Here is a 12,643-nt window from a genome sequence, read left to right as displayed (position 1 = left end):
CTGGGAAATGAACACTATTAGATGTGAACTGGTTGTGACTGTCTCCTGTCCAATTCTTTTTGCTGCACAAGATTTCTAATAATTTTTTTAAAAAATGCCTACATGAATAAAATTTCAACACAAAGCTGCATTTGTAGAAGAATTGACAGATATAAATAACTTTAAGTGTCCATTAGATTGTTGGGGGCAATATGCTGACTCTGTAAATCATTTAGAGAGGGCTGTAGACCACTGAGAAGCGGTGTATAAGTCTAAATGCTACTGCTATTGCTTCTTAAACCAGTGAAAAATAAGGGATTCCCAACAGATGGAGTGAATAGGTGTGTGGAAAAACAGAGTAACAAAATGAATAGAAGAATGTTTAGAGTGATACCACGTATGGTTTAGCAAAATGTCTCATTTTCAGAGTATAATAACACACTGCATTTAAATTAAGTAGGAAATATCTTCTTGTAATATGCATTGGCCTGCTTAATACCTAACACATCTATATTTCAGAATTATGCAACTGGAAAAGTAATGTGTGTGTGTGTGTGTGTGTGGGTGGGTGGGTGGGTGGGTGGGTGGGTGGGTGGGTGGAGTGGCCTCCAAATAGGAGCAGTACTATGCAAGGACTACTCTTCAGTTTTATGCTACGTATGACACTGAAATATGGAATTAAAAAGGTATAAATAAATAATGACAGTAACAATAAATAATGCATTTAATCCTCATGAAGTTTTAAAAGTAGCTTTTCCAGTGCATGTACCTTTGGACATAAAAATAATCTACTAGGGAAATTTAGCCAGCCAAAAACAAAATGGGAATTTCAATATTTTTACAATTATGCATGTGTGACAAGGTGTCATGGCTCAGTCAGCTGCCAAATATACACAATATTATTTTGTGGTCGTTGTTGATAGAAATTGCAAATAGAAGACGTCGTGCATATTTCTTAAAACAGAAACATTTTCACCAGGGGTGGCTTACTGTAGCGGTTAGTACTGGTTTGCTTCGCGCGCGCTTTGTGCAGTTGACTATTAATTGGTCTGCACATGTTTTAGAAACATGCCAGCAATGGCATAAGAGACCAGGGAACCAGTTCAGGGGCATGGCCAGCCTGGGTCACTTCCAGTTCTGCAACATAAGCCAAATCACCACTACTGGTTTGGCCGAAATGGACTGAACCGGGAGCAACCCACTTCTGATTTTCAGAAACACTTTTTCACACGTTGTGCCAATAAGGGAAGAAGGAAACTGGAAATTTTCAAAGGACACTTCCATGAAGAAGAAAAATAAATATGTTTAGTAATATTAAAATTTATTTTGGGGACCAACTGTGGTGCCACAATGGCAAATATATATTTGCCATGTATTTCTTACCTCTTGCTATTCATTTGATGATACAACATTAAGTAGTAAAACATTACTATTGTTTTTATATCTGAAATATATTAGATTCTGTATTAGAATCCACTACAGTTGAGTCAGTTGCAGAATTAGATAATGCATTTATTTTTATTTTATTGAATTGACTCGCTCTCAAAATAACTTTAAGTAGTTTACAGCTAAAACATAAAAACCATATGAAAGATACAATACATTAGTAAAGTGGGAATGAAGTAAAAAAAGCAAAGGAAGTTTGTTTTAAGTTATTGAGTTAAAAGGTGAAACCACCAGCTTCGAGGCCCTAACCATGGGTTGCTTGCATGCCATTCTGAAAGCCCTGTGCTGTTCGGTGGAGCCCGATCTTTACAGCCTTCCAAATGCCAAGAGATACTTAAATAAACAAAGGCAGCTTTGATCTGCTAAAGACTCTTTGGCTCAGATGAAGGATGAGGCAAGGCTTCTGATACGGAGCTAGGTGAGATCTGGAGATGGTTCACTGAAGAAGGTAGAACAAGGGCAAACAGGAGACATGATTTTTCAGCTCAAATGGCTTACAAAGGAAGTTGAAGAGAGTGAAACAAAAATATTCAACTAACCTAAGGGAGAAGGCCAGCCACCCCGTATAATTTACACTCTGCTTAAGTCTAAGTGGAAACAAAGCAAATGTGGCTCTTTTACTGCTATTTCATTCCCACTTATCCAAAACCTGGAGCAAAATGGGAGCGTATAAAAGAAATCCAGTTTTGTTAACTGCTGTTCTGCCACGTTCATTAGGGATGCACTACAGCATGGGTACAGTTAAATAGGTTAAAATTCATCCCAAGGGAGGCAACTGTGAATAAAGCATACGAAAATTAGTACGGGTAAGCACTAAGAATATTCAAGGTGAAAGAGGGGGTCCAACTTGTGGGACTGAAGTCAAGAAAAGAAGTCCCCTGGAGCTTCAAAATGTCACACAGTCATGGAACTCAACTAAAAGGGAATGTGTATCACTTACAAATATGGTCAGAGGCAAAGACGCAAAGAATACTATCTACTGGCTTGAGATTTGCCTCTGCGTATGATGGCTTTGTGATCATTTTGCATCTGGAAAGAGCACCATTCCCACTAATATTCACCTTCCATAGCTTCCTCCTGCTCATACTTCCCCCCACAGAAATATAATGGTGGCACAATGGTTAGAATGCAGTATTGCAAGCTAATTATGTTGACTGCCAGCAGTTTGATTCTCATTTGATTCCCCATTTGGCAGACCGAATCTCACCAAGCTTAAGGTTGACTCAACCTTCCATCCTTCTGAGGTGAGTAAAAACAGGACCCAGATTGTTCTGGGGAATATTCTGACTCTGTAAACCACTGAGAGAGGGCTGCAAATCACTATGAAGTTGTATATAAATCTAAATGCTGCTGCTATTGCTATATCTGCCACAGGGGTGGGTTGCTCCTGGAATTACTGCCAGTTCGGCGCATGCAAAAAATTTGTGTGCACACACTTTGCTTGCACACATGCCAGACATACGCTACGCGTGCATGCCCATTTGCACAAACATAGGTCTGTGCATGCGCAAAACATTTAAAAAGGGGGGGGGAATAAAATTTGTGCAATTACAATTGTTCTGCGCATGAACAGAACCAGAAATCAAGATGGCAGCTCTGTAGCTGAACTGGCTCAGGGGCCTGGCAGGCCTGGGTCGCTGCTGGTTCCAGCAACCCAGGCCGTCAAACCACTACTGGTTCAGTTGAACCGGTCCAAACCAGTAGGAACCCACCTCTAATCTGCCACCAGAATGTACTGTGCCCCAGCTCTGTGTTTCCCCAGCTTTCAGATTCTACCATTGCTGTGAAGCCTCACTGCAGTTATAGGTAATAAAGGAAACATAGTTTAAACAAAGACACTGGCTTTGGACAGATAAGTAAGGCAGAACTGTATCACTTTATGCTTTCTAAACTTTACAAAGCCTCTAGGATTAGTTTACTCAGCAGTATAGTACTGCAGCATTTATTCCTTGTAAACTATAGATTGCTCCCCTCTTTGCCTTGTGATTTGGGTTTTGGTTTGGTTTTGTTGTGGGAGTTTTGGCAATCGTTTTCTTCTCCTATGCTTTACTACAGTGAAAGAAAAAAAATATGGTGACATATAATTAATTTATACGCCATGATAGTACACCATGAATGGTCTCCAAGGTAAATGGATTCCATTTTAAACAATAATGAGGAGAAAAACATGACCATGTAAAACTTGGACTCAAAATTGGGCTATGAATTAGACATGCTTTTCTCAGAGGTACGACAAAATATACTTTGAAACAACAAACAGATGTTTCTATTCAAGCAGAAAATAAATTTACCACTAGCTACTAATCTTTATATTTGACAGCTGCTTTAAGGCACATGTTGGTGACAACTGACCTAATATCATTGCCTGATTCCTTTTTTACTTTAAATACAGATTTTTAAAAATGAATTACCCTATTGTTCTTTTTTCAGGAATACCTGGCAATATGGGCTTTTTTTTAATGAAGATCTTGGGATAAATTTTCATAAATTTTTGATGAGCTTCTTCGGTGGAGCATAAATTCTCTCTAAAAAAACGAAATATGAAAAAGCAATAAGACTGTGTTTCAGATATATTCTAGGAAATATTATTGCTAATCACAGAATTGTTTCAGTTGGACAGGCTTCTCCAACCTGTTAAATTTAGGATGAGGTGACCCAGCAATTTTTAAGATTTCTCAGCCAGTACTGACCACTTAGGGACACAGTGGCTCAGTGGCTAAGACAGAAAGATTGACAGTTCAGTGGTTCGAATCCCTAGTGCCGCATAACGGAGTGAGCTCCCGTTACTTGTCCCAGCTTCTGCCAACCTAGCAAGTAGAAATGCAAGTAGAAAAATAGGGACCACCTTTGGTGGGAAGGTAACAGCGTTCTGAGTGCCTTTGCCATTTAGTCATGCTGGCCACATGACCATGGAGATGTCTTTGGACAGTGCTGGCTCTTCGGCTTTGATACGGAGATGAGCACCACATGCTAAAATTGGGAATGACTAAAATTGGGAATGACTAACATATGTGCAAACCTTTAGCTTTACCTAAAAGAAATATTTTAAAATCTTTGCAGAGTAATCAAAAGTGGTCTAGGAGGACTGACCAGGAAGTTGTAAATTCTGAGAAACCATTGTGACGAATTTAGAACTTCCATGAATTTTTTAAATTTTATTTCCTTCATTCGTATCTCAGCTGAATTATAGGTAGGTGTGTTTAAAATCATCCACAATTTCAGCCCAGATGTTTTTTCCTTATTTGTGTATATTGTTTTATAGAATTCATTTTGAGCTAGAATGTTTTTATTTTGAATTGTGTTTTCTTTTGAAAGTACCTTGAACCAGGAAAAGAAAACCCAGTGCTGAAAAGATAGAATTATAATAGGAAAATGTAATGTAAGAAGTGTAATTGCAGAAAAACTCAACACAATGAAATATGAAATGAAACAACTGAAAACAAACTTCTTAGACATCAGCAAATTGAGACCACTTGAGGCACAAATGACCAGGCTAAAATTATCTTACTTTGGACACATTATGCAAAGACCTAGTAGCTCTTTGGGGACGGCTCTAATACCGGGGTAAGTGGAAAGAAAGAGAAGAAAAGGAAGACCGTCAACAAGATAGATGGAGTCAGTTGCAGTGAGGATGAGTGCACCATTTATGATTTAAAAGACAAAATATGGACCAATCATCATGGAGGAATCTTATCTATGTAATTAGAAGTCAAAAATGACTTGATGGCACATAATCATCCTTCCCAAAATGCGTCTTTCCTTCAGGTATATTAAAATAGCAATTTCAGTAAGTCTGTGTGTGTGTTTGTGTGTGTGTGTGGCTCCCAGAGTGAGCTGATAGACAGAAAAAGGAAGCAGTATGCTCCCTCCCATATTTGGGCATACCAGGGGTTGTGACACAATAGATAGATAGATGATACATAGATAGATAGATAGATAGATAGATAGATAGATAGATAGATAGATAGATAGATGATACATAGATAGATAGATAGATAGATAGATAGATAGATAGATAGATAGATAGAGAATTCAACTATATTTTCAACATCAGAGGCAAAGAGGTTAAAGAACACAAACACAAACTATTTTACTTTACTATTTTATTTCAAAGCAGAATTTCAGAACTATTGTAGCATTTATAAATACATTTTAGTAACTAAGTTAGATGGAGTAAAGTTATATATAATCCAATTTAAGCACAAAGCAACTTAGGAAAAAGCGTGGGGAAAAAACAAAAAGATGTGGAAGAGAGTTGTTAAGCAGGAAAGAAAATGCAGAGAAAGGAAAATGAATGAATACATGCATACAAACATAAGGTAAAGGTAAAGGTTCCCCTTGCACATACGTGCAAGTCATTCCCGACTCTAGGAGGCGGTGCTCATCTCTGTTTCAAAGCCAAAGAGCCAGCTCTGTCCGAAGATGTCTCTGTGGTCATGTGGCCAGCATGACTAAATGCCGAAGGCACACAGAACGCTGTTACCTTCCCATCAATGGTGGTTCCTATTTTTCTATTTGTACTTTTACATGCTTTCGAATTGCTAGGTTGGCAGAAGCTGGGAGAAGTAACGGGAGCTCACTCCGTTACGTGGAACTAGGGATTCAAACCACCGAACTGCCAACCTTTCTGATCGACCATACATACATACATACATACATACATACATACATACATACATACACACACACACACACACACACACACACAACACACACACACACACACACACACACACACACACACACACACATATGAGAGAGCTGAGAGCAAGGCTAAATGTTAATATTTAAGTCAATTCTTCTCAACCTGTAGTCCGCGGATGCCTGGGGGAGCGCAATGTCATCATGGGAGGGGGAGGGAAGGGTGCAAAAGCTTGAAGAAATGATTTAAATCTTGAGCCAAGATCCGTGGCCACAAAGGGTTTTTAAAAGGGGTCCAGGGTGAAGAAAAGGTTGAGAACCACTGCTTTAGATTCTACAACTTTAAAACAGAAAGAAACCAATTATAGAAATATGTCAGAGGTGGTTTATCAGACTGAGGACTTTTAAGCTGTTCATTTATCTATCTGCTATAAGGTTCATTTGGCATGGTAATAGTGCTCATAGTGAGCATTTTAATTTTTGATTGGAGAGAAATGTAAATCTGTATGTTCCATATTGAAAACCGGCAGGTGCAGTTTGAGATGCATTTAACTAATTTCATCATCATCTAAGTATACTGACTAAAATTTCTTCTTTAATTATGTACTATCTTGAAGAAAATTGTCCTTAATTATGCATAAGTGTATTTTTAAAATGTCCTGAATTTAAAGGTTACAACACCCAAAAAATATATATATATTCAAACTCATATCATTCAGCTGATTATTTTATTTTCCTGATTTCATGGTTTGTTTGTTTTTTTTAAAAAAAGATTCATTCCATAATCACTGGACAGAAATATATTCATTGATAATCTGTTGTTGAACAGTTGAGCAATGATTGATCAATGCATAGATTCAAATAAAAACTAAAGTTTTGTTTTCTGGTTTGCTATAATGACATACTAAATTTAAGGTTAGGTTCACATCTAATTACCGTAAGTGGTTATCTGCTTATCTTTTAACTGCTCCACTGCTAAATTGGTAAACATAAAACTAATTAGTGGCCCCTTTCACTTGATTTGTTATGGATCTAAAATCAAGAAGACAGAGAAAATAAAAGTCTCTCCTTCCACTGTTACTTGCTCGTAGGAGAAACGATTTCTGAACTGGCATTAGACCAGTTGAGACTTTTGTTGAGTTTAGGCCACATCAAGCTTGAAAGAAATGAGTGTCTCTCTATCTGAAAAGTTCTTGCCTATGGTGTACAATTTTTTAGAATGACTAGATCTATATGTACATATCAAAATTATTACAAATAAGTTGAATCACAAACTTTGAATCAGATACTTGACATTTACTTTGTTAAATTTGTACACTGGTCAACATTCAACCTCACTAAGTAAAAACACAGGAAGACAATAGAATATAACAAAACAATAGAAATTGTCATAGAAAGATAACAATAAAGACAAAAGGAACAAAAGATGGGTGTCAGACCTGGAAGCCATCTTTTACATTGGGCCTTCAGACCTTCCACATTTTCTACTGTGGGAAAATGAGAGCGGGGATTAAATGGAGTATGAATGATATATAGCCAAAATAACATTCTTTTCTCAGAGAGTCAAGGCCACCTTGCCCTGCAGCTGTGATGAAGTGACTGGGAGGCATCTTCAGTTTTGGATGGTGCCTGATTGGATATGTGATGGACATGTGGGTGCTGGACCGGGACTTGGACTTTCTTTTGGGTGAGCAAAACCTGGAAACTTTCAGATTCGGGTTTTCCAGATGTGCCAATATGACATATTTAATAAAGTAGAACTTTGAGGAAACTCAAGTCTCAGAGTTTTCTTTCATTGGGGGTGTTACTTGGAACCCTGACATTGGGAAAATCAGACAACAATAGACATACTTATACAATGCAGAAAGCACTTCAATCACCCTAGCTAAAGACCTGTTCAAAGGGCCAGGCTTCAAAACCCTCTGAAACACCAGGAGAAAGGAAGCCACTCAGGAGAGTCCCTTGTTCCAGAAGGAAATGCAACTGCAGAGAAGACATGTTTCTGAGGTTCTTAAGGGCATTGTTGAAATGTCCAGAAATGTCCCAACCCTCTTGCATTGAATAGGTGGGGCAGATACTGTAGGACAAGGGTCCCCAACCCCTAGGTCATGAACCAGTCAACCAGTCTATGACCTGTTAGGAACCTGGCCACACAGCTGGAGGTGAGTGGCAGGCAAACAAGATAAACCAAAACCCTCTCCCCACCCCAGTCCATGGAAAAATTGTCTTCTACAAAACTGATCCCTGGCGCTAAAAATGTTGGGATTGCTGCTATAGGAGATAGTGGATGTAACCAAGAACTATGCACTATGCCACCATAAATTTAAAAAATGGGAGAGTTGAAAAGTCTCATGATTGATTCACATGGTGATAATTGACATACATGGTAATGATGTTATTTAATGGATTCCAAGAAGTGTATTCCAGTTAGGCATAAGAGAGTAGGGATGAAATTCTCTAATGACATGCAGATTTGACAGTAAACCATGTTGAATTGAATGGGATTAAGATCTGAACTCAGTAGAGAAGAAGAGGTCACTTATTCCATTAAGGCAGATGTTTACACCTCAGCATCACAATCCACACTGAACTGATATCCCATTCATTTTGGTAAGGACAATAATTGCTTATAACTCCAATAATTCCAACAAAAGAAAACAAATAGTTTCCATTTTAAAAAATAACACGTAGTAAAAACCACTTAAAGAAATTTTTATAAAGAAAATTTTAATCCCTATTTATACAGGCTACATGTAATGCCTTACTAGTAAATCTAAAATAGTGTGTATTAATTTGTATAGACAGTTACTATTGTTAATAAATACATGTTGATGTATAAAAGAACAGCATAATAATATGAAGAAAATGGATCATTCTGCTTAGCAAAATCCCTTCTGACTGGTGAGTGTGTGTTTTGTTTTTGGCAACTTAGTTGTGGCAGCAGCTCAAGGGGGAAAAAGGCTTCTTGGACTTTTATAGTTTCAAGCTGTCAGGTTTTTTTTTATTTGTAGCCTGAGGGAAACCTGTGTCAGATCAAAGCAATAAAATATATACTTTATAAGTAAATTAATTCCATCAGTCTTGTTTCTGTTGCCTTGATTGATTCAACTGGAAATATTAAGGCTTTTCCATTCCTGGTTAAATGCCTTACAAATCTATGAAGCCAATTTCTTAAAACTGGCAATGTAGTTTTAAACCATTATGACCCAGAAGCAGTAGTTCTGAATGTCTTCATATGGGTGAAATTCTTGGTACATTGTCAAAAAAACATTCTAAAATGTTTTGTCTCTGGCCAAGGCAAAGGTGATGTCTGATTTTTTTTATTTAGCAAAGAGTAGCCACATAAGATTCCAGTTCAGATGAGAATCACAGCAGCAGCATTGAAAAATGGATGAATTTATTTTTTAATTGGATTTATATCCCAGTTCTATCAAAAGCAAGATGCTCAACAACTCACAATAAAACTTTCTTCCCATAGTGTTTTCCAATAAACGTTGATTGGCTGTACTGAGATATTATGTTTAAATGGTGGATCATTTTATATCCAATATTAAATCACTTTATGGTGACATCCCTTTGTGTGTGTGATATACATATACATACATATACATGCATACATATATGGCCATATAAAAGGATTTTCCTTTTTTTCTTTCCTGCATTTTTTATTCTTTCTTTCCATTCTCTTCTTTCTCTAAGTTTACTTTATAAGTTTTTATTAATATAGTAAATCTCTTAATAAAATAATGATAAAAATAATTAGATAATGATAAATAGATATGAGAGAGAGAGAGAGAGAGGAGAGAGAGAGAGAGAGAGAGAGAGAGAGAGAGAGAGAGAGAGAGAGAGAGAGAGAGAGAGAGAGAGAGATGATTGATAGATATGATTAAGTAAAAAAACACATTAACAGTATGAATAAAGTCTGTTTTCATATTGCTGTCATAACTGCCTAAAATCCAGTGACAATAGCAGGTGGCGATATATGGGGACAAAATCAACCAGGTGGATAGCTGGAGTGCTCTGATGCAAGACCCATCCTATTGTATGAGCCTCAGAATCAAAAGGTACTATGATGCTTCCATTTATTTATATCTAAGTATATCTGAAAAAAAAACATATTGATAAAAAAACTTCAGACATTTTCTTCAAGCTACGTTTTCACAAATTTTATATGCACCTAAGAAAACTAATTCAAATAACTTACTTGCTTTGAAGACCGTCAATGCAGAGTAATGCATCCAGTTGGTCATAGTTCAGCTTTTGAAAATCTACGGCAACATTGCAAAAATGTGCTTACAAAAGAGTTGTTTACAACAAGAAAACTACATTTAAAAAGAAGGAGAAATAATTGAGCTAAAGTATAAGTAATTACATGGACCTTAGCAAATATTGCTATTACCAAAGCTGCAGAAGCTGATAAAATACTAGCTGAACTATTGAAAGCCCTACAAGATAATAACATTAATGTGCTATTTGTGGTTGGTAAATAGGTTTGTAAAATTCAGCAATGGCCAAAAGCCAGGAAAATATTAATTATTAACATATGGAACAGACTTAACTATAGTTTCAACTAGGAAAATGTTACAATCCTAAACTAAGTCAAGTCCAAAAACATTAGAGAATTTCTGGAAGCCTGGCATTCAGTAGACACATAGACATAAATACCATCTACATACCATGCATCAGAGATATCAATAAGCCAAATAGGGAACAAAAAGACCAAAACACCTTCCTACCAGCAATCAACATGCATAGATTTACTGCAAGAGTAAGATGAGACCAACAATCAAGAAGAAAACAATACTGTAATCAAGGAACTGCCAACAAGCTTACAGTAAAAAAAAAAAAAAAAAACAACCAAAGTATCTCCAAGACCACTCCCACCAACACTGACAGGGTACGCCACTAGAATACAATACAATAGCAGAGTTGGAAGGGATCTTGGAGGTCTTCTAGCCTAGGCAGGAAACCCTATACCATTTCAGACAAATGGCTATCCAACATCTTCTTAAAGACTTCCAATGTTGGGGAATTCACAACTTCTGGAGGCAAGCTGTTCCACTAATTAATTGTTCTAACTGTCAGGAATTTTCACCTCAGTTCCAAGTTGCTTCTCTCCTTGATTAGTTTCCAAACATTGCTTCTTGTTCTACTCTCAGGTGCCTTGGAAAATAGTTTGACTCCCTCTTCTTTGTGGCAACCCCTGAGATATTGGAACACTGCTATCATGTCTCCCCTAGTCCTTCTTTTAATTAAACTAGACATACCCAGTTCCTGCAACCGTCATCTTTGTTGCTCTTCTCTGCACTCTTTCTAGAGTCTCCACATCTTTTCTACATCGTGGTGACCAAAACTGAATGCAGTATTCCAAGTGTGGCCTTACCAAGGCATTATAAAGTGGTATTAACACTTTGTGTGATCTTGATTCTATCCCTCTGTTTATGTAGCCTAGAACTGTGTTGGCTTTTTTGGCAGCTGCTGCACACTGCTGGCTCATATTTAAATGGTTTTCCACAGGATTCCAAGATCCCTCTCACAGTTACTACTATTGAGCAAGGTACCACCTATACTGTACCTGTGCATTTCGTTTTTCTTGCCTAAATGTAGAACCTTACTCTTTTCACATTGAATTTCATGTTATTATATAAACTGAATATAAACTGAGAGTAAACCCCACTCCTTATTAGAACTTACGATGTTACCTAATTTGGGTAATGAAACATCTGCAAGAAAATAACTAAGCCCATAGAGTATCAATCACCCCTCATTTCAACTCTGAGCTACAAATAGTCTTCTTTATCAGAATCAGTAAATGGTTGAACAGGTCATTCTCTAACAATGCTTTTCTCTTCACTTAATATGCATATAACATTATTTGATCTAGAACTTTTTAATATGCAATGCAAATAGTAGCTATTAGGGCTGTGCAGAACTTCAAAGGTACAATGAAGCTTTGAATAATGCACAGCCCCCATAGCCCCTGCCCACTGCCAAACACTCAAGTGCAGCGGCAGTACACTTAACATCACACACAGAAAGTACCTTCTGCACAGGGACAACCAATACACAGAGGCTGATTCCTTTGAAGCAAGGCCACGTGTTTTATTTATTTATCTATACATTCACGCGTATAAAATATTTATCTACATTTTTTATTTTAAAAGTGGTTTATAACCATGTTGCTTGTATTTTTATGACTTACATTGTTCTGTTTGTTTCCTAGTATGATTTGATTACTTACTCATGACTATCATTATAAGTGTTGTATCTTATGATTGTTGATGAAAGTATTTTTTTTCTTTTTTCCCCTTTTATGTACACTGATAGCATATGCACCAGGGGTGGTATTCAACCAGTTCTGACTGGTTCTAGCAAACCAGTAGTGGAAAGTTTGAGTAGTTTGGAGAACCAACAAATACCACCTCTGGCTGGCTCTGCCCCCATCTATTCACTGCCTCCTAAGTTTCACTGATCTAATGGGTCTTCTTCTGTTGCCCTGCACAAGAGAATGAAGCTAGAAAGCAGGTTAGTGGGGTGGGGAGGGAATGGGGATTTTACCGTATCCTTGCCCTGGAGT

The 12,643-nt window shown here is 37.3% G+C and overlaps 1 protein-coding gene across 1 annotated transcript in view; it reads right to left on the bottom strand.

The window, feature by feature from the left end:
- Positions 1-12,311, bottom strand: part of CNBD1 (cyclic nucleotide binding domain containing 1) — a 118,831-nt gene extending 106,520 nt beyond the window's left edge. Inside the window, exons 1-3 of the mRNA XM_032222282.1 lie at positions 12,308-12,311; positions 10,271-10,334; positions 3,837-3,950 (exon numbers count right to left, since the gene is read on the bottom strand). Coding sequence (XP_032078173.1) covers positions 3,837-3,950; positions 10,271-10,334; positions 12,308-12,311 — 182 coding nt within the window. The remainder of the gene's footprint in view (positions 1-3,836; positions 3,951-10,270; positions 10,335-12,307) is intronic.
- Between the last annotated feature and the right edge of the window lie 332 nt (positions 12,312-12,643).

The sequence above is a fragment of the Thamnophis elegans genome, chromosome 8, assembly GCF_009769535.1.
Source record: "Thamnophis elegans isolate rThaEle1 chromosome 8, rThaEle1.pri, whole genome shotgun sequence".
NCBI classification, from domain to species: Eukaryota; Metazoa; Chordata; class Lepidosauria; order Squamata; family Colubridae; genus Thamnophis; species Thamnophis elegans.
The sequence above is the reverse complement of the archived record's forward strand: the minus strand, read 5'-3'. Positions and strand labels throughout refer to the sequence as shown.